The sequence below is a fragment of the Phodopus roborovskii genome, unplaced genomic scaffold (genome assembly GCF_943737965.1).
Source record: "Phodopus roborovskii unplaced genomic scaffold, PHOROB, whole genome shotgun sequence".
Lineage (NCBI taxonomy): Eukaryota > Metazoa > Chordata > Mammalia > Rodentia > Cricetidae > Phodopus > Phodopus roborovskii.
This window is the reverse complement of record NW_026126547.1, coordinates 15506345-15527409: the sequence shown is the minus strand read 5'-3', so window position 1 is coordinate 15527409 and position 21065 is coordinate 15506345. Positions and strand designations below refer to the sequence as shown.

The window sequence follows — 21065 nt, the reverse complement described above, 5'->3', positions numbered from 1 at the left end:
ACCACCACACCCAACTGTGGCACTTGTGTATGCACACAAGGAAAATAAAATCTGAAAATTATTAATTCAAAAAAATTTTCTTACCTCTACACATGCTGGATCAGAAGATGTCTTGATAATGAGGCCAACAACGTATTTTTTTATTCCTATTAAAAGATTATACATAACATGTTTTTTAAAAATGTAAAACTTCTTTGTAAGATAGGCATGGCGGTTTGTGCCTGTAATCCCAGCACTCTACAGTTCTGAGGGCAAAGGAACTGTCACAACAACTTGGGATAGAATCACACTTTTACACCATGCTAACAAATATTCAGGACCTAGAAGAGGGCAGAGTAATCAGTTTCAAATTCCAAATTCTACACCAATGTCAGCAACTGCAAAGACTATCAATCAGAACTTTGGATGTAGCATACTTGCCCAACACACATTCCCCTGGATTTGATGGTAAACACCTCAAATTAAGTTAAAGGATGTTTTCCATACTTCTGAGTCTTTTAAGCTTTGAAACTCAGGACCAAACTAGGCAGTGATGGTCCATACCTTTAATCACAACACTCAGGAGGCAGAGGCAGGTGGATCTCTTTGAGTTAGAGCAACCTTGTCTACAGAGTTGAGTTCCAGAATAAGCAAGGACACACAGGAAATCCTGTCTTGAAAACAAAACAAAACAAAAAAGGGGCGGGGAGCGGGGAGGGGAATCAGGACCCCTGTAGTCATAGGTTAACTACACACTAGCTAAGCATCTTACTCTTACATCCCTTTTATTCTTTTTAGCCCAGGTTGGCCTCGAACTTGTGATCCTCCTGCCTCTGCCTCCTTCAGCAAATACTACCGGCATGCGCCACCACAACCAGCCATCCCCTTTATTCTTGTGTTGATAAAATTATAGTGTGAAATTATATTATATAATAAGATTATACTTCTGTGGTCCTCTAACATCACAACAATTTTTATAGGAAAACATACCAAGTGATATGTATTCTTTGATTGAACAGATACATTTTCTCTGGTTTAATAGCTGACCTCAGTCCTCAGCACTGGGGAGGCTAAAGCAGGAGAGTTTGTCTGAAGTTCAGCCAGCCTGGCTAAACATGAGGACAACTTAGGCAACAGGGCAACATACTACATAAATACTGAACATGCTCGAACTTTTGGTCCAGCCCCCAAAGTGCTAAGATTATTCAGGAGTGAAACCATGCCTAAATTGTTATTCACGTGTGTGTGTGTGTGTGTGTGTGTGTGTGTGTGTGTGTGTGTGTGGTTGTATATCACCTGTGTGCAAGTACCCAGGGAGATCAGATGAGCAGAGTTACATTATAGGTAACATGGGTGCTGGGAACTTAATTTAGGACCTCTGCAAGTTCAACAAGCTAAGCCATCTCCAATCCAGGATATTTCTTGTGAAGAAATTATGTATCATTTAAAACTTACTGTTTTTAGCATTGTCTTTTTCTTTTCTTTTCTTTTTGGGGTGGGGGGGAAGTAAATTTTGGCCTCTGCCTAGTAAGAGAATGACAGTGTCTCTTGTAGTCTAGTCTGGATCTGTTTCTATCTCCAACATTATCACTGACAGTTTCTAATTATCCTGAAACACTGTGATCTTTCCAAATCTGTTTCACAAGTGCTGGAATAATAGTCACCCTTACTTCCGTTCATCTTTTTTCTCTAGTTTCTGAGATAGGGTCTCCATGGTCTTGTGCTATGGGACTGACTTGATTAAAGATGGGTATGGTGAAGCACACCCCTTTAGTCCTGTCCTCCTGAGGCCAGGAGTTAGGTAAGGCCAGTTTGGTCTACTGCTACAGAACACCCAGGACACGTAGAGACCCTGTGGTGGTACTGGAGAATTGAAAACAAAACAAAATTTAATTTAAAAATAAGATGTTTTTGTTTTTCCTTTTTTTCCTGAGATAGGGTCTCGGTGTATAGTCCTGGCTGTCCTGGAGCAGCAGGGATCAAGTGTGTATCACACCCAGCTAAAACTACAGTATAATAATTATAAAGCTCCTGGAGTACAATCGAAGTGAGGGAGGAGCCATAATATGAATAAAGGAGTCAAGACCACGATGGGGAAACCACAGAATCAGCTGACAAAAGCTAGTGAGAGATCACTGACTCAGGTCTGACAAGTGGTCAACCTGTGTAAGAATGAACTAGACAAGGGATCCCTTAAGATATATATATATATACACACACATATATGACAATGGTGTGACTGGGACAATATATGAGGTCACTGGCAGTGGGTCCAAGACCTAACAAACTGAATAGTGGAGCCCATTCTATATGGAGAGATACCTTGCTTAGCCTAGACACAAGGGTGTGGGGGTGGGGAGGTGCCTTAATCCTATCTCAATGAGATGATGAGACAGACTTAGTAGACTTCCTAGGGGAGGCCTTACCCTCTCTGAGGAGCAGATGGGAGGTTTGTGTGAGTAACAGGAGGAAAGGAGGGAGGGGAAACTGGGATTAGAATCTTAAGAAATAAAACCAGACTGCCACCCCCCCCCCCAAAGCATTCCGAATACAGCTAGATCTAGCTTTTTTGTTTGTTTGTTTCTTTGAGACAGGGTTTCTCTGTGGTTTTGGAGGCTGTCCTGGAACTAGCTCTTGTAGACCAGGCTGGTCTCGAACTCAAGAGATTCGACTGCCTCTGCCTCCGGAATACTGGAATTAAGGGTGTGTGCCACCACTGTCGGGCTAAATAGATCTAGTTTTATGGGAGCTTTTGTTGTTTTAACCTTCACTTGTATGTATAAAAACCAATTAAGCAAAAAGATACTGGTCACTGACTGCCGTTGGTTGAGGCCATGAGGCTGCAATGACAGTTCCCCCCATGTTCATTGTATAGCCCCGGTTTAGCTCAGTGAATCACAAACAAAATGGTATCAATGTGAAAAAAGGAAGGAGATGGTTGCTGAGGTGGAGGGAGATGAGAGCATAAAGACTTCTTGGTCTCCTTGGGCTATCATATCTTCAAACAGCAAAAGCAAACAAAACGCCAAATTAAAAGTAAAATGTCAAAGATCACAACACATACACACAAAACCAAAAGTATTAGAACCCATATGGCAGTTAATATAAAGAGAAGAATTGTCTATCAGTGGTGGCACACTCCTTCAATCCCAGCACTTGGGAGGTAGAGGCAGGCAGACCTCTGAGTTCAAGATCAGCCTGGTCTGTAAGAGCTAGTTCCAGGACAGTCTCCAAAACCACAGAGAAACCCTGTCTCAAAAAACAAAACAAACAAAAGAAATGAATTAAGAAGACCCTTCTAACCTGAAAAATACTAATTCAGTCATTACTAGCAAATCACTAATTTAATAGCCATTAATACATAAAACCACAAAACATGTTATTTTGTGGCCCAGAAAAAAATTATAACAAATTCAAGTTTCTATTTCATATTTTGCATTACCTCTAAGAGGGTTGGCAAGATGGATCAGCAGTTAGGAGTGCTTGCTCCTCTTTCAGGGGACCCAAGTTTGGCAACTCATAGACTCCAATGCCCTTTTCTGACTGTTAGGGTTATGTGTGTTTGCGTGTGTGTGCGCGTGTGAGTCCCAAGTGCCCTCAGAGGCCAGAAGAGGGTACTGGGTCACCTGGATCTGGAACCAAAGGCCTAAGTCACCCACTTGGCGTACTAAAAGACAAACAGGTCTTTGGCAAAAAGCAGAAAAGTGCTCAAAATTGCTGAACCAGTGCTTCAGATCTAAATTATCATTTCTATCACTAATATAAGGTCTTACTTTGTAGTCCTGGCCAGCCTGGTACCTATTATGTAGTCCAGGCTGGTGTCTAACTGAGATCCACCTGCTCTGCCTCCTTAATGCTTAGATTAAAGCTGTACACTACCATACTTGACTTGTTCATATTATACTCATTGTTCTCTAAGTTTCTAGTAATTTTACCATTAATTTTCTAAGTTCCCTACATGTTAAGAATATTACCCCTGCACATACAATAAAAATTGTGTATATAAACTTTAAGTGCCTAACAGTAAATTAGTATTTTAAAAAGTAAGAAATATCTCCTTTAAAACTTAAACTCCAGCCAAGTATAAGATTCACAGCTGCCAACCTGGTCATTCTCAATGGAACTTAACTAAGACTGCAGTTCAGCTGGTAGGATGCTCGTCTATTATCTTTAAAGTCCTAGGTTTGGAGTTGCCAAGACCAGCCTAGTCTATAAAAGCTAGCTAGTTCCATATCAGCCTCCAAAGCCACAGGGAAACCCTCTCTCTAAAAACAAAGCAAAACAAAAGTCCTAGTTTTGATCAGCACAAAAGCTATGGGAGCTTAAGCCTGTATTCCCAGCTTCAGGGAACCAAAAGCCCAATGCCATGCACAAAACCTGAACTGCACAGGACATCATCTAAATAAAAAACAAAAAAACTGTACTCAGAAAGGAACAGGCCAGTGTTAAGAACACTTATTGCTTTTCCAGAGGACCTGCGCTCAGTTCCCACCACCACCTCAGGAAGTTTCATAATCACTTTTAACTCCAGCACCAAAATATCTGTCACCTCCTTCTGGCCTTCACAGATGGAAGGGCACAAACTGATGGGGACAAATGGTTTGGACATGTGCACAGACACCTTAAAAAAAAAAAGAATCATTTACCACTCTTACCAAGAATCCAAGTTTGATTCCCAGAACACACACAATCAGTTCACAACTGGTGAACTAATATATTAGCTCATTGCCACCCATAACTACAGCTCCAGAGCATTCAACACCCCATTCAGACTGTCCCAGGTATCAGGCACACATGTCTATGCAGAGAAAACATCCATATGTATAAAACAAACCAGCAAAATTCAAAGGCTGGGTAGGGTTAGCAAGTCCCCTACTACCAGGGTGTAGACCTGGCTCTAATTTTCTAATTAGTACCAAACATTATGTCCTTTTTGTTAAAACCTTGACATCTACCTGTTTTGTGTATGTAGGTGTATGTGTACATAGGTGTGGAGCTGGATCTCATATAGCCCAGGACTTGAACTCCCAATCCTTCTGCCTCTACCACCTTGTGAGTGCTGGGGTTAAAAAGTGGGAACCACCACGCCTTTCCCAATACAGTAGGGAGGAATATTTAAAATTAATTCTAGCCATCATTACACTTTTCTGATGTTTCATCACTGTAGATTTAAAAATAATCCCTCACACAGCAACCTCAAGAAAGACAATGGTAAAAAGTCTTGATTTGATACTTTCCCCTTAGTTCAATCAAGCTGCTATGCATAAACAGTATTGCTGGTTTCATCTCCAGCCATGCCTCAAAGTAGCTCAAGTGGTGTTCATCTGGTATGCACGTCAAGCTGAGGGTGACCCAAATGCTCAGCCAGCACTCTACCCCAGATCTTCATTCTCAGCTGGATAGGTTTGTTCCTTCCTTCCTTCTTGACAGAGTCTCTCTACATAGCCCTGGCTGTCCTAGAACTCACTCCATAGACCAGGTTGACCTCAAACTCAGAGCTCCACCTGCCTCTGCTTCCTGAGTGCTGGGACTAAAGGGATGTGTCACCACATGCTCAAAATGATGGTTGCCTCTTCCTCTTAAAGGGTAACCTACTTCTTCCCTATACAAATAAAGAGCCTGCCATGCCATGCAACACTAATAAACTCAACTGTAATAAGAGTATCTATTAGAACCCAAAATTGAATTGTTACCCCTAAGATATTTTCCTACCGTCACATTGGTTCCTTGGAAGAATCTTCCACCTTGTTTTTATCACATTTTCCAAAATTTGTAGTCCGTAATACTGAAAATTGGAGAATAGAATTATGTGAGTATTTTGTCATAGGACTAGGACCTTTCAGGATTCACAAATGGACAGACACACATTATAGCTAACATTTCAAAAACATTATGCTATCAAGTTTAATTACATATTAAACAAGGATCTATTCACCCATAAGCTGAAATTTCATGCATTTTCCTCATTTTACTGTTTACTACTCTATGTAACGTCCTGCTGTTTATACATGCTCACACCAGGAGGAAGAACCAAATAAAAAAGCCCTTTAGCAGCCAAATGGGCTTATCTGTAGAAGGAAAAGTAACAGCCAGATAGGGATTCACAGTGTAAGACTGCTCATAGGCTCGCATACATTATTAACACAACCAGGCTCCTAAATTTAGTTGCTTGGATGCTGTCAAGCTTCCCATCCTCCTCTAGGAGCTACAAGCTTGCAGGCAAACATCAAGTGTTGCTACATATACTTTCTACAAGTGTAAGCGTCTCTGGTGTGTTACTTAAGGAGCAGCAAGACAAACCCCATAAGTTCATTTTCAATTCTAGCCCCACCCTTATGCCATTTCTATTTCTACTAATTTAAAGATAAACTTTTGTGCACAGTCAAAATAAAATACAAATGCATGTTGCAATCTGTGTCTACCTTTCAGGTATCCCTTTATAAACATGTAAGCTATAACTACATATGCAAAAAAGTAACAGATACCACTTTGAATCCATTTTATCCCTTCTGCTGCTTATGCACTCTAAATAGTCAGCATTTAAGACTTTATAATGCTCCAGGATTTGCAACCTAAATTATTATTGATCACTATTATGATGACCAATTAGTGTAAATAGGCAGGAGGAAGAAAAGGAACCAAAATGCATTTTGTCTCACCTCAAGAATTAGGATTCTAAAAACAGGCCATAATACCTGAAAGGTAAACTCATTCACACAGACATAGCCTCAGATTGCAAGTTTTGGCTGAGAATAAGAGTTCATCTTTAAAATTGTTAGTCATTTACACAATAAGATAGGAGCATTAGTATTTCAACCAAAGGGATCATATAAATGCTCATTTTAGCCAAAGCACAATACAGACTGTCCCAAGCTACACTGTACTCAAATGTTTTTGCTGTTTTCTTTCACTTTAATATTTTATTCCTTACAAAAATAATGTATTTACAATCTCCACTCAAACTCTACATTTGTAGAACATTCTTTAAAGTCTTCTAAAATAAAAACAAGGCCAAAACAAAGTCTGATATTAAGGAATCAAATGACATGATTTCCCAATCAGCAGAAGTGAAGCTTACTACCCTGGTCAGTAGCCCTGCAGAGCTGGTGTTCAGAAGCATACAAAGACAAAAGCTGCTCTAAGCGTAAAACCTACTGCCCTAACATTTTTCAATACTACCTAAATAAAGATCCTGAAGGAAAAAACAAAGCAGAACACCACATTGTGTTACAGAATGTCCTCTTGCTAATACCCAATTAAAAAGACCCATGGAGTATCAAGAAACTAACCACCACAAACACGTCAGACTTAAAAAAAAAAAAAAAAAAGCTTATAAGGTGGCTATGAAACGACCTAATTTTTGTTTCTCAATTGAAAATACCCCCTTCTATTACTATCATATTCATTAATTTACTTATCCTTTACTAATACTCTAGTTACGTAGTGATGATTTACTAACTCCAGCTCTTGCTACAATTACAAAAGTAGGATTAGCTTGCTGAACACACAATTCATATTTTAAAACTTTCTAACCGAGGTTGAGGGAGGGAGCCCAATAAAAGCATCCAGCACACATGGTCAAAGGTGCACACAAGTGTATCCATCCTGCAATCTAAGCCCTAACCTCTCCTCATCAGAAACAACTCTGGATACAAAACTTGGAAAGATAATTCTCATTCCTTTGGAAAAATAATTTTCTTCATAAATGTGAAGTGACAACCAATCTTTTAAAAACAACTAACAAACAAAAAAGTAAAAACCTGCTTCTACGTTAGTCTCAGAACTTGAGTTATCCACTGCTGAGCTATGAAGATGAGGGACAGGTAACAGCAAAGACTACATGAAAAAACAAACGCATGAAATGATCCCTATGGCAGAAATTTCTGAGCCCTTAGAAATACTTATTTTATGCATTGAGTCCCCCTTCCCCTCCCACCACCCATGAAACAAAAACAATTGATGAACAGAATTCAGTTAAAGGGAATCAAAAGGGTAGACCTTGTGGAGGCCTGCCGTCAAAGCCTAGCTGTGTAGTTGCACAGGAAGACACCCCTTTTCTTCCTATTACAAGCAATCAACATAATGGAACATTATGATTAATATCAGGTAGTGTTAACATCTTTAAAGAAAAAAAAAATGATTGCATAAAAGCCAAATGTCATAGTGCATAAATTTAGCACCAAATCATTTGTAATTTATGTAAATTGAAGAATTCTTTACCTGTTGCTTTCTTTCTGTTCCTCTAATCATCTCATTTTTCACAAGACAAATTTGAGTTTTTAAAAATACTGTTGATAAATCAACTTAAACATTAGTAATGTCTGTCAGTATAAAAAGCAAAATTTACCAGGCAAGCAAACAGGCAAACACTGTTATGTTACTTAAGGTTAGCACTTTGAGGAAGTTCTGGGCTATATTTTTGCCTTAAAAATTACCAAGATGTCAAAACTAATTAATATTTTTAAACTGTTAACTAACACACTCCGATTTCATAAACAGATGTGCACATGGCTATTTTCTGTTTTAACACAATGTATATCAAGCAGAAACCTTTTGTGTATTAAACAGAATGCCATGGTATTTTATACTTTAAGACGTTTAAAGAGAAGCGTGAATCATCAAGCATTAAACAGTCAAAACACATTTTGATCAACCCTTCTGTTCAAACTCAAGAAGAAAAAAAAAAAAAAAAAAAAAAAGCCCTGAGTAACATTTTCAATTGCAAATAAGAGCAGAGTGCTGTATCATTAAAAACACTGGTACAATGGAGTAGGGTTGAGCTGTCCACACTATTAGGTGTTGATGGTGTCTAGCCTATATTATATTGATTACTTGCCCCAAATAATTTGTCAAGTCTCATCTCTGAGTAACTTTTAAAACTTAAGCTACTAAGACTTATATACATATTCTAAAAGGAAAAAACTCCCACCCCCAAAAAGGAAAAAAGAAAAACCTTGCACACTAGTCCAATTATAAAAACTTCATTCATAATTCATAGGACTATTTGCAAGAACTAATTCTAGCTCTAGAATAATTTTGAAATAAATTAGCAATATAAAATGCTTTGGTAACAAACGCTAATACTAAAAATGAGATACCTTCCTCAAAGTTTAAGACTGGAAGAAAAGAATAACAAATTTTTAAAAACCACCACTTGCTTACTTTCGTGTTCATGTTCTGTGAAAACTCCAATATTGTGTCGACGCGTGTCCAAGCATCAGGATGTTCCTTTAAATGTGTCAGTACTTCTTGAGCCATTCTTTGCTGAAAAAGTATACAGAAAGAATTAAGTTAATGTGTTCTTTAGAATTCATTAAAATGTAAAGTATGGAGAAAGGCACAAACCTAACAACACAATGGTACTTCTACCTTCTAGAAACATTTGAGAGATAAACTCTTCCAGAAGTAGAAGCTCAGACTTGGGGTACAGGCTATGATCCCATGGGAGGTGGAGTAAAGTAAGATTCCCTAGCTCTCTAGCTACCCAGCTCAAACCACTCTCAATTAGTGAGACCACCAAGCCTGACATCACATATTCCATCCCCAGAACCTATATGTACAGTGAATCAGCTCCTGCAGGTTGTCCTCTGACCTTCAAATTCACACAGATGCAGACATACTGTTTTTAAAACCATGGTGCTTCTCTGTGAGCCTAACTCTAATACTGAGATACCAGGCTACTGAATTTAGACGCCAAGGGAAAGGGAGAAATGAGAGATTTTAGAAAAGAGGAGAGAATAACTGGAAAGATTTTATTTCTTTGAATTATACCAGCCTTTCCCCCACAAATCTGGTTCATTACATTGAACTTGTATTCAATCAAGGGTTTGTTAAGAACTCAGTGGCAAAACACAAACTTAGAAGCAAAGCCCCAGGTTCAGTGTTTAATATCAAAAAAGGAAGGAAGGCAGGAATTGCTGGAGGACATGTGATCTATAAGTTCCGAGTTACAGGCCAGCCAGGAACGTGGTTCAAATAGAATATATACTTAGCCAAGTATTTTGGCACATGCCTTTAATAATCCCAGCACTAGGAGCTGGATCTCAAGAGTTCAAGGCCAGCAAGCTACTTAATCTCAAAATTGAAATAAAAGAATATGACAGACAGGGTGTGGTGCCACATGCTTTTAATCCCAGACTCAGGAGGCAGACAGAGGACAGGGTTCTCTATAAATTTCCAGGACAGCCAGAGCTACAAAGGGAAAATACACACACATGAACGCACAATATATCTTCTTTAGCAATTTGTCTTTTGCATTTAATATGGTTTTAAATATTTAGCCATGTTAACATTACTATTCTAGCTTCTTTGATTTAACCATAAGATTTTCATAACACATTTCACCAAAGTTTTTAGTCTACTGATTCTTTTCTTGGTTTTTCTTCTTCCAAGTTTTTGGCTTATTGAGACAGGATTTCTCTGTGTGGCCCTAGATGTCCTGGAAATAGCTCTGTAGATCAGGCTGGCCCTGAACTCAGATCCACCTGTCTCCCAAGTGCTAGGATTAAAGGCCTGTGCCACCACCTGGCCTTGACATTCTTTTCTTAACCACTTAATCTTTTCACATTCACATCTTTTTTACTTTTGTTATTCTGTAGCTAAACTGGATCCTTTCTCTGTTCCCACAAATTTATAAGCATGAATTAGGCACAGTGGTACACACCTGTAATCATAGCATTCAAAAGGCAAATAAAAGTAAAAATCTAAAAAACAAAAAAGGCTACAGCAGAAAATAACTGTCAGCCTGGACCACATAAGGACACAGAAACTTTGTTTCAAGAAAGGGAATGGGGGAGAAGTTTATTTTGAAGTAAGCAAATATCATATTCATTATGATCTTATTAACCACTATATATTACTTTTAGAACCAGGCAAAATGTACACAACTGTAATCCCAGAAACTGGAAGGTATATAAAATAGTAAGATCAGGAACCCAGGCCAGCTTCAGCTACATGAAATCATTCTACCTGTGCACCAATGTACATGTAGTACCTGTGAAAATCAGAAGAATACTTTGGATCCCTAGGACTAGTTGGAAGCCACCATGTGGGTGCTGGAAATTGAACCTGGGTTCTCTGGAAGAACAAGTGTTCTTAACCACTGAGCCATCTCTGGCTCTCATCCTATCTTTAAAAGCAAAGAAAATGTTGGGTGGTGGTGGCATACGCCTTTAGTCCCAGTGCTTAGGAGGCAAAGGCAGGCAGATCTCTGTGAGTTCAAGGCCAGCCTGGCCAAGTTCAGGATCACCCTGAGCTACACTGGGAACTTACCCTATGGTATGAGAACCCGGGTCAACCAACAGTTACATCTGTGATACAATACAATTTCTACATCTGATCTGTCAGACTGTTACTGGAAACAAAGTCTTATTTAGCTCTCATAAACAAAAATGCTTATGCTTGGTGTAGTGATGGCTGAAGCCTTTAATGCCAATACTCAAGAGGCAGAGGCAGGGGGAATCTCTGAGTTCAAGGCTAGCCTGGTCTACAGAGCGAATTTCAGGATAGCCAGGGCTGTCACACAGAGAAATCATAAACAATTTTGTTATGGTTATGTTGTCAAACAATTCAGGCAAGCCTTAAGCTCTCCTGCCCTTGCTTCTACCTCTCCCATCCTGCCCTACCCCAAAACAGGGTTTCTCTGTTGCCCTGGCCACCCTGAAACTCATTCTGTAGACCAGGTTAGCATCAAAGTCAGAGATCTAACCCCATTCTGGAATTAGAGGTGTGCACCATGACTTGGCTGCTTCTACCTTTACTGTACTTTTTAAAATCTCGGTACTTGGAAAGATGAAGCCAGTCTCGGTTACACAGAAGTCCAGGCCAGCTTAGTACTTTTTGCTGTTGTAGAAGACCTGGGTTCTACTTCTAGCAACCACATGGTGTTTATAACCATTGTAACCTCAGTCAGTTCTAGTGGCACACATGGTACACATACATGTACACAGGCAAAAACATACAGATAAATCTTAAAAATAGTAAGTCAGTCTATAGTACTTTTCCCCTCTCTTCTCATTTGTTTTTAACTCTTAAGATGTTTTAGTTTTAAATTTTATGTGCATGACTATTTTGACATGTTTATGTGTTGTGCCCTCCAAAAGAAGGCCTCAGACACCCTAGAACTAGGGTTTATGGTTGTTATGAGTCACATGTCAGCAATGGGTACCAAACTCAGGTCCTCTGCAAAAGTAACAAGCACCCTTAACTGCTGAGCCAACTCTCCAGCCCTTAAGCTCTCTTTACATAGTGAAACCAGCATCAAAGAATTCCATAAACTGGGAGCTAGAGAAATGGCTCAGAGGTTAAGAGTACCCACTGTTCTCCCAGAGGCCCTGAGTTCAATTCCCAGCAACCACATAGCAGCTCACAACCATATGAGACCTGGTGCCCTCTTCTGAAATGCAGGCATACATGGGGGCAGAACACTGTATACATTATAAATATTTTTTAGAAACTTATTAAATAATTTCATAAATAAATGAAAAATATCTACATAGTTTATCCCTCACTTTTAATAATGTATAAACAATACCACCATACCCATGGTTCAGGTTTATAAACTTTATGATAGCACCCAAAGTCAAACAAAAATACTTTAACAAGCCAGACTTGCAGAATACCTTGGGAGGCAAAGGCAAGCATATCTGAGTTTCAGGACAGCCTGGTCTATACAGTGAGTTCCAGGACAACTAGGGCTACACAGTGAGACCCAGTCTCAGCCTTACCACTCCATTAAGAAAATACCTCAAACAAAATTAACTTTCAGCAGACAGTTGTCCAAGGAATCTAATGTTAGCAATAATACCTGCACTGTTAAATGTTGTCCTGTTACAAGACTTAGCAGTCAAAAGAGAGCACTTAAGACTGACTCTGACCATGGCAAGCAGAAGATGCTAATCTTTTAATTGCTCATCGTGCTGTCTCTCCCTAGTGCTGAGATTCAAAGAAGAAAAGAAAAGCATGTTCCACCATGGCCAATGTTTAAATCTCAACTCAGAAGTTTCCAAAGTGAATTCTCTCCTTCTACCAGGCAGGTTCCAGGGGCTAACTCAAATTAGGGTTGTTTACACATCACCAGGCCAATTGCACAGAACTTTACTCAAAACTATTCTGTCCCACAAATGTTACAGTTTTTACATGGTTTAATCATCTACACACACCGCCTCATACCTTTTCCATTGTCAGTTTTTCTTTATAGCTAAGGCTGGCCTGAAACCTGCTATGCACCCCAAGCTCATCTCAAACCCAGGATCTTCCTGCCTCTGCTACACAAGTGCTAGGACCACAAATACAAAATTATAATGTATTAGGTGTTATATCACCAAAACATAGCTTATTGTAAGGTAAGTCACTAACATGACTTCTTTTACAAGAGCACAAAATTCAAGTAATGATCAAAAATTCATATTGCTTTTTATAAATATTTTTAGAAACTTATTAAATGAATAATTTCATAAATAAATGAAAAATATCTACATAGTTTATCCCTCACTTTTAATAATGTATAAACAATACCACCATACCCATGGTTCAGGTTTATAAACTTTATGATAGCACCGGCCTAGCCTGGAACTCACTCTGTAGACTAGGCCCATCTCAAACTCAATAGATATTCTTGCCTCTGCCTCTCAGAGTGCAGGAATTAAAGAGTACACCACGTCTAGCTCATACTGAATTTTTAGATAAACATCTGAAAGATTTCTGCAATTTCAATGTTTAAAAATTGGAAGTAGAAGCCATACATTGGTGGTGCAAGACTTTAGTCCCAGTACTCAGGAGGCAGAGGCTTGGGGGGGGGGGGTTGGAAGGGGGTGGATATCTGTGTCTGAAGCCAGCCTGGTCTACAGAACAAGTTCCAGGACAGGCTCCAAAGCAATACAGAGAAACCCTGTCTCAGAAAACAAACAAAAATTCCAAATAAGGGCTGGGCCGTGTTGGTGCACACCTTTAGTCCCAGCACTTGGGAGGCAGAGGCAGGTATCTCTCTCTCTCTGTGAATTCGAGGCCAGCCTGGTCTACAAGAGCTAGTTAGTCCCAGGACAGCTTCTAAAGCCACTAAGAAACCCCACTATCTCAACCCCCCCAAAAAAGAACACTGGGCGATGGCAGAGACGACTCAGGTGTTAATCACTGGCTGCCTTCCAAGAGGTTCTTGTATGATTACCAGCACCATATGGTGGCTCAATTTCTGTAACTCTGGTCCAGGGGAATCTGACACAATCTTCTGGCCACCATGAGTATGAGGCACAAAATGGTTCAGACACACAGGTAAAACACCCATATCAATTAAAGTAAAAGACATATAAAGGTACAAATAAGCATTTTTGTATTGGCTTACAAGTATGCATCACTACCAAGCACAAATAAACTAATAACTAGCAAAGAATTTACAATGGGTTCTAATTCTCTTTACTCATTTTTTGTTTTTCAAGACAGGGCTTTTCTGTGTATCCCTGGCTGTCCTGAACTCAGATAGTCCTGCCTGACTCCCAAGTGTTGGCACTAAAGGAGTGTGCCACCATGGTGGGTTCTTTATTGTTTGGAGTTAAGAATTGACAAGTGGCTGAGATGTTTCAGCAGGTCAGAGTCCAGTTTCTAGCATCTACAATTGGGTGGTTCACAATTGCCCATAACTTCAGTTTCGGGACATCTGGCCTCTAATAGCAGCCTCCTAGCCCCACCATGCACACCAAAATACACATTGAAAAGGCCAGTATCAGTGGCAAATGCCTTTAACCCTCACACCCAGATATGAGCAGATCTTCATGAGTTGGGGGCCAGCATGGTCTACAATTGAGACTGTCTCAAAGGGGGGGAGGGGCCCAGACCAAGTGTATATCTAAGTTTCCCCCTTGACCACATTCAACACTGATCCTTTTCCCAGAAAATTCAAATTGTAAACAACTCCAAATTCATATAAACTATAGAACATATTTTATAAAAAGGAGAAAAAGTCTCAACTGCTTTGTTAATTTTAAAAACTTCATAAAAGTTTTAGTCATCTACTTTACCTGGGCTCCTTCTCCATGGTATAAGCAATTCACAACATTGTCTAAGAGGTTGATATCCAGTTTTTGGCTGAAATCAAGCAGCTGACGAGCTGCATGGTCTGCTAACATTGTCATAATTGCTGGCATAGATTACTGAAAAAAGAAAGAAAAAAAAAGGTCACATTACTGAAGTTTGAACAACAACTAACACTTTCTGAGTAATTCTACTTTAGCATTATTCATACAAACACTTAGAATACAGAAATTTTTACCTAATTATTATGAAACCATTAAGAGCAACAAAAATTATTAATAAGCTATAACTGCATTAGCTAATAGGCTCACTCAACTTTCCTAGTAAACTACCCCACTTACATTTATAAAATACACCAATTTAATTTTCAAGTGAATCCATTATAATTCCATAGCCCTAAAGGTTGTTTCTTTTGAGTTATAAGGGTGTGAGTGTGGTGACAGGGAGAGGGTTTCACTATGTAAGCCACCAGCTTCCCAAGGGTGGGAACTACAGGAGTGTGTGACTGTGACCAAGCTTCCTATAGGCTCTTGCTTGTCTGACTTTCAGTTTGTGTGTCTTGGTCCCTAGCCCTGGCTTACCCGAAACTCCTTATTGCTAAGAATGACCTTGAACTTAACTGTGTGTGGGGGGGGGGGGGGGGGGGGGGGGGGAGAGACAGGGTTTCTGTCCTAGAACTTGCTTTCTAGACCATGCTGGTCGGGAACTCACAGATCTGCCTGCCTCTGCCTCCCAAGTGCTGAGACAAAAGGTGTGTACCACCACCTCCCAACCAACCTTGAACTTCTGACCCTCCTGTTCTGTCTTCTCCAGTTCTGTGTATCATGTCCAGTTTTCAAAGTGCTGGGGATGGCATGCTAGGCAAACACTCACCACCTTTATGCCCAGCCCTCTTTACAAGTTCTTATTTCAAATTTTTACATGTGACTTCAGGGATTTAAAAAAAAAAATGATCCTAAGCAAATCTTTTGACTAGCATAGTATAAACATGTCACAGACAGGACAGTGTGAAAACATTTACTTTGTACTGTAATTGTAGAACCATCTAACATTTTAGAACCCAATACCCTTAACCCCTACAGAATTTATTTTCTACATATACTCTACAATCAAACCACACAACATTACTTTCCATCCTCAACTATGTTTGAGCACTAAAATACCATCCACACCAAGAGTATAGGATCATATGCATATAATCCAAGCACTTGGAAGGTTGAGACAAGATCTCTAATTTGAAACCAACCTGGGCTATACATCTGACAAATGCCATGCCACACTGGGACACTGGGCCTTATCTAAGAGTAATCAGAATCTTCAAGCAAACACATCCCTTGAATATACGACCAAGAGGAAAAATTATACTGTAAGAACCAAGCATAACTACCATGGATCCAAATTAGCCTGGACTACACAGTAACACTGCCTCAAAAGAGAGGATGATTATAAGGCACTCTGACCGAGAGAGAGAGAGAGAGAGAGAGAGAGAGAGAGAGAGAGAGAGAGAGAGAGAAGAGAGAAGAGAGAGAGAGGGGGAGAGAGAGAGAGATATGTGTAGCACTATTAATTCAACCCATCAGTCCTGAGTAACATTAGCTTTGAAAAACTATCCTGGTGTCAAAGAGCATTCATTGTGGCTCATGCCTCTAATCCCAGCATCAGGTTTAGGTCAAGCCAGGTGTAGTGCATGCACTCCGGATGCAAAGGCAGGTGGATCTCTGAGTTCAAGGCCAGCATCCTTTACAAGAGCTGGTTCCAGAACAGCCAGAGAGCTACAGAGAAACCCTGTCTTGAAAAAACAGCCAAACAAACAAACCATAAGGCTGGGCTTGGTGGTGAAATGAAAGATATAGGGAGTCAGAGGCAGGTTGAAGCTCTGTGAACCCTGGTCTACAGAGCCAATTCCAGGACAGCCAGAGTCACATAATAAATGCTGCACCCAAATAAAAATAAGGCAACAGAAAAAGTATAATCCTGGACAACAGGAGTTAACAAAATGACTCAGTGGCTAATGCATTTGCAGCCAAGTAACCAGAGTTTAATCCAAAGGATCATCCTTCCATGATGGAGACCTGACCCCCACCAAACTGAGCTCTTACCTTGAACAAATATTTATTCTGCCACCTTTTCAGACACTACACACTATCACTGAGCTATTTCTCCACCTCTTGGTTTTATTTTCAGACAGGGTTTCATAAGTAAAAGTTGGTAGCTGGCATTGAACTCACTCTTTAGCACAGGAAATCCTTGAACTTGTCATCCTTCTGTCACAAACCCAGCACAGCCTAGGATTACAGGCTTGGTTTGTACAAGTGCCTCAGCAGTAGAATCCTCTTACACGTATAGAGCAGCCTGTGAACATCACTTATGAGGCAATTCTCCTGCCTCAACTTCCAGACACTGACTACAGGTGTGAGCTTCTAGCTCAAATTTAAGCAAATTCTGCACATCATTTAAGGAGGAAAACATAAGTATTTCCATGACACTTTTTAGAGCAGTGTTTAGAAACCTTCCAGGATCTGAAAATGAATAGCATATCTGATTACAGTTTTTGAACAACTGGTTAAGAAAAAGTTATGATTTTAAGGTCATATTTCTTAATTCTGTGTTTGTGTGAGAATGTATGGCTGAGTGCAGGTGCCCAAGGAGACCAGAGATGTCTGATACCACCTGAGCTGGAGCCATTGATTATAAGCCACCCTGAGTAGGGGTTGGGCACTCACCAAGAGCAGTAGGAATTCTTAACTGCTGAGCCACTCAGTCCTACCCTTTTTTTAAACAGCAGTTTGGAACCTGTGGTGGTTTAGTCCTATACCCCAGCTCCTAGGAGGTGAAGGTGGAGATGTAAATTCCAGAACATTTTGGACTGCAGAAGTTCTGACTAAAAAACAAGGCCAGGTGTGGTCACCCACAGCTTTCATCCCTGTCAAGGCCACAAGTGAGAGTGTCTCAAAACACAGATAAGGCTGGCATTTTCTGCATTTTGTTTATTTGTATTATTTAATTGCACATTTATTTGTGGTACTTATGATACAACTTCAATTTCAATACACAGGTTTCATTAAAATACATATTAGTCACAATAGTCAAAGGATTAATTAGGCTTGGCCAGTTGGTAAAGAAACAAACTACCCTAATGTAAAAATAAAGACCTACCTAGCAATGGCCATCACACCGTGATCACAATTCAAGCTCTTGGAAGGTGAAAGGCAGAGATTAACACTCAGGCCAGCAGCCTCATTGACACGAGGCTCAAAGGAAACAAACCCTTGCAAGAGTTGAAAGGGCTAGCAATCCCTTCAAAAAGGTGAAAGCACAGGGCCAGCCTGGGGCACCCAGTGAGGCTCAAAACAGATCTCAGTACTAATTTATGAAACAAAATAAATTCCATAAACAAATGGCTATTTCCACTACCTCCAAGGGCCATAACGTTTACAGCTTAAAACACAATTTTCAACTTTATGGTTAAAATTGAAATCAACCTTTTCTGGACAATACCACAACTTACATGTAATAATGATTAGTCAACTGCCCCTCAAGCTTCATTTTCAAGTTGGTCATCTATAAGTTTGTATACTAGATAGTCTCATGGAGGGAGGGGTCCAATCTTAGCTGGCCATCGTCAGAACTACCTTACAAACGACCTACCTACCTATCCTTCAACTATAGGTAACCCAGAAATGGCTGTTTTGTGGTCAATGCTAAGCACATTTACTAGTTCAAATCAAATAGTCTCCAAAACATTCTTTCCACTACCAGCCTAAGAACACGCACTACGTAAACAGCTTTGGAGGAAGAGTGTTCACTAGAAATACCCTTTGTTTGTGTTCCCTAATCCTAAATTCCACTCACTGGATTTCGAACAGCAGGGAACCATCCAGCAATGGTGTGACTCTACAAGTGATTACCGATATGTCTTCAATGCAACTCCAAGCAGAGACACACACTACCTATCAGTTTCCACCCAAAACCCAGAAAATCCTAACCACTGTTTGAAGTTAACTTCACATTAGCTGAAACAAGACGCCACAAAAGACTGCTACTTTGGCGTGTGGGCAATCGCCGGCTTCGCTTCATTCAGTAAGAAACACGCCTCACTCGGAAGGGCCCGCCCTCCCTGGCTTCCCACCCGAACCGCTCTCAGCACTTCTAACTATAGCTCACAGGAGCACGCACTCACCCCGCCCATACTCGGAGGAGGCATTTAGACCCGGCGCCTTAAGTTCACCGCCCATTCTCCATGCAGCATGTCCTCTGAGTGATCCGAGGTCCCGCCTCGACGTTTTAGTGCATCCTCTACTACCACCACTTCCTCTCCTCCACCCCAAACTCAAGAGATTAGAAGGAGTATCTGGGAGGGAATCATTCACTGTCCATGACCAGCAGCAAATGCTTCCACCAACAAGACACATAAGCCCTGGGCGGAAAAAAAAAAAAAACCTACAACGCGGAGCCCCAATTACAGATCCTCGGAAAAAAATTAACTAACCTTTCCTACTTCTTGCTCCACTACAAAACAACAACAAAAAACCACCCACAAGGCTTTCGAGTTTCCCCACCAGAAGGGACTCGGTAGCCCCTCCCTCCCCCATCCCAAGCTCTCCACCAAGGGGGCCACGTGATGCAGGCGGACGTTTCAATGCTGCTGCACTAAATATTTCTGGAAACTTCCACTCCTAATAATTTACAGAGACGTTTCTGAAATCACCCCAACTCTCCCCAGCCCTCTGGACCGGGAAAGACTTTCAACCCACGCGCAGGGGCTCTACCTCACCACCACGCTCCTCGCCGTCCTCCACCGCCACCCGCACACGCCGATGACCCAGCAAGCGCTCCCCTCCCGCGGCCACCTCCCCGCCTCCATCGCCGAGCGACAGAAGCGCTTCCATTCAATCGCAGGCTCCGACCAGGGCCCCGCGCCCGCCGCCCGCTCGCCTCGCCTCATGCCGGCCGCGCCGCCGCCCGACCCTCGGCCCCGAGCACACGGCAGACTTACCCAGAAATTCAACCAACTGCTTCTTGCTTCCTTGTCCGGGCTTGGGGCGAGGGAAGGTGGGGAGGAGGGAGAGGGGAGGAAATCAAGGTGGGTTTCACAGTTTTCCCACCTTAAAAAAAAAAAAGAAATTAAAAAACGGAGAAGGGCCAAAAAGGAAAAAAAAAAGGCTCAATATTTACTATTCCAGGGACAACTCCACCCAACACACACTCACGCACACACACACGCGCGCCCCACCAAAAAGGGGAATTAATCCGAGGAATAAATGTTCCCGCCCGGCTGGGGAGGGAAGAAAGGGGGAGGGGAGCGGGCCAGTCCGGAGACAGAGCCCAGGACCCTCCAGCTACAGGCGGCGGCGGCGAGAGCAGCAGCGCGAGTCCGTAGGGCCGGGGCCGCTCTGCCGCCAGTTGCAGTCCGGCTCCCCCTACCACACAAGGCTTCCTCGCTCACGCCGCTCCGGCGCCGGGCCCCCCCACCCGGGCTCGCCTAAACTTTCCCCCCTTCGCGTGCTCCTCAGCGACTGGTGGCTCCCCCCTCCCCCTCGGGATGGTTGCACGACTGCTGCAGCAAAGGCTGGAACAGGCACGGCCGCCGGGGCTGTAGCTACTGTTGCTCTTGCTGATGCTGAAGCTCCCGCTGCTCCTGCCGCGGCCGCTGCAGCCGCTTCTCCCCCTCCTCCTAGTGCCTCAAACTCGGAACCGGTTGAAACCGGTTCAGACTGGGAGATTCCATCTCGGTTGAGTTTTCAGCCCATGGCGCCGCGGAGCGTTTGGAACCTGGGCCTCCGCCCCCAGGCCGCGCGCCCATTGGTCGGCCCCGGCCACAGCCGCGCCACAAGCCTACCTCTTATTGGTCCGAGAGCCCGTCAATCCCACCTCAAGGATCCACACGAGCCTGCCGCTGCGGCCCCCGCCTCTTTCCAGCAGTGATTTGCCCGCAGAGTGGGGGAGGGGAGGCGGGGCGGGACGCAAAGGAGTGAGTCGGAGGGGTGGGGGGTGGAGGAAGAGAAGGTGGGACGTAGAACAGAGCCCAGCAAAGAAGAGAGCGGAGAAACCGCACGGGGGTT

At 41.9% G+C, this 21065-nt stretch overlaps 1 protein-coding gene across 2 annotated transcripts in view; it reads right to left on the bottom strand.

Moving 5' to 3' along the window:
- Xpo1 (exportin 1) overlaps positions 1-20776 on the bottom strand; it is a 41758-nt gene extending 20982 nt beyond the window's left edge. Inside the window, exons 1-5 of one of the 2 annotated variants that reach the window (XM_051200634.1) lie at positions 20000-20776; positions 14991-15122; positions 9142-9243; positions 5692-5764; positions 85-146 (exon numbers count right to left, since the gene is read on the bottom strand). In XM_051200634.1, coding sequence (XP_051056591.1) covers positions 85-146; positions 5692-5764; positions 9142-9243; positions 14991-15116 — 363 coding nt within the window. In that variant the 5' untranslated portion in view covers positions 15117-15122; positions 20000-20776. Of the gene's footprint in view, positions 1-84; positions 147-5691; positions 5765-7977; positions 8041-9141; positions 9244-14990; positions 15123-19999 lie in introns of those variants that run through there. The other variant, XM_051200635.1, reaches the window with a different exon arrangement.
- Positions 20777-21065: the final 289 nt, after the last annotated feature.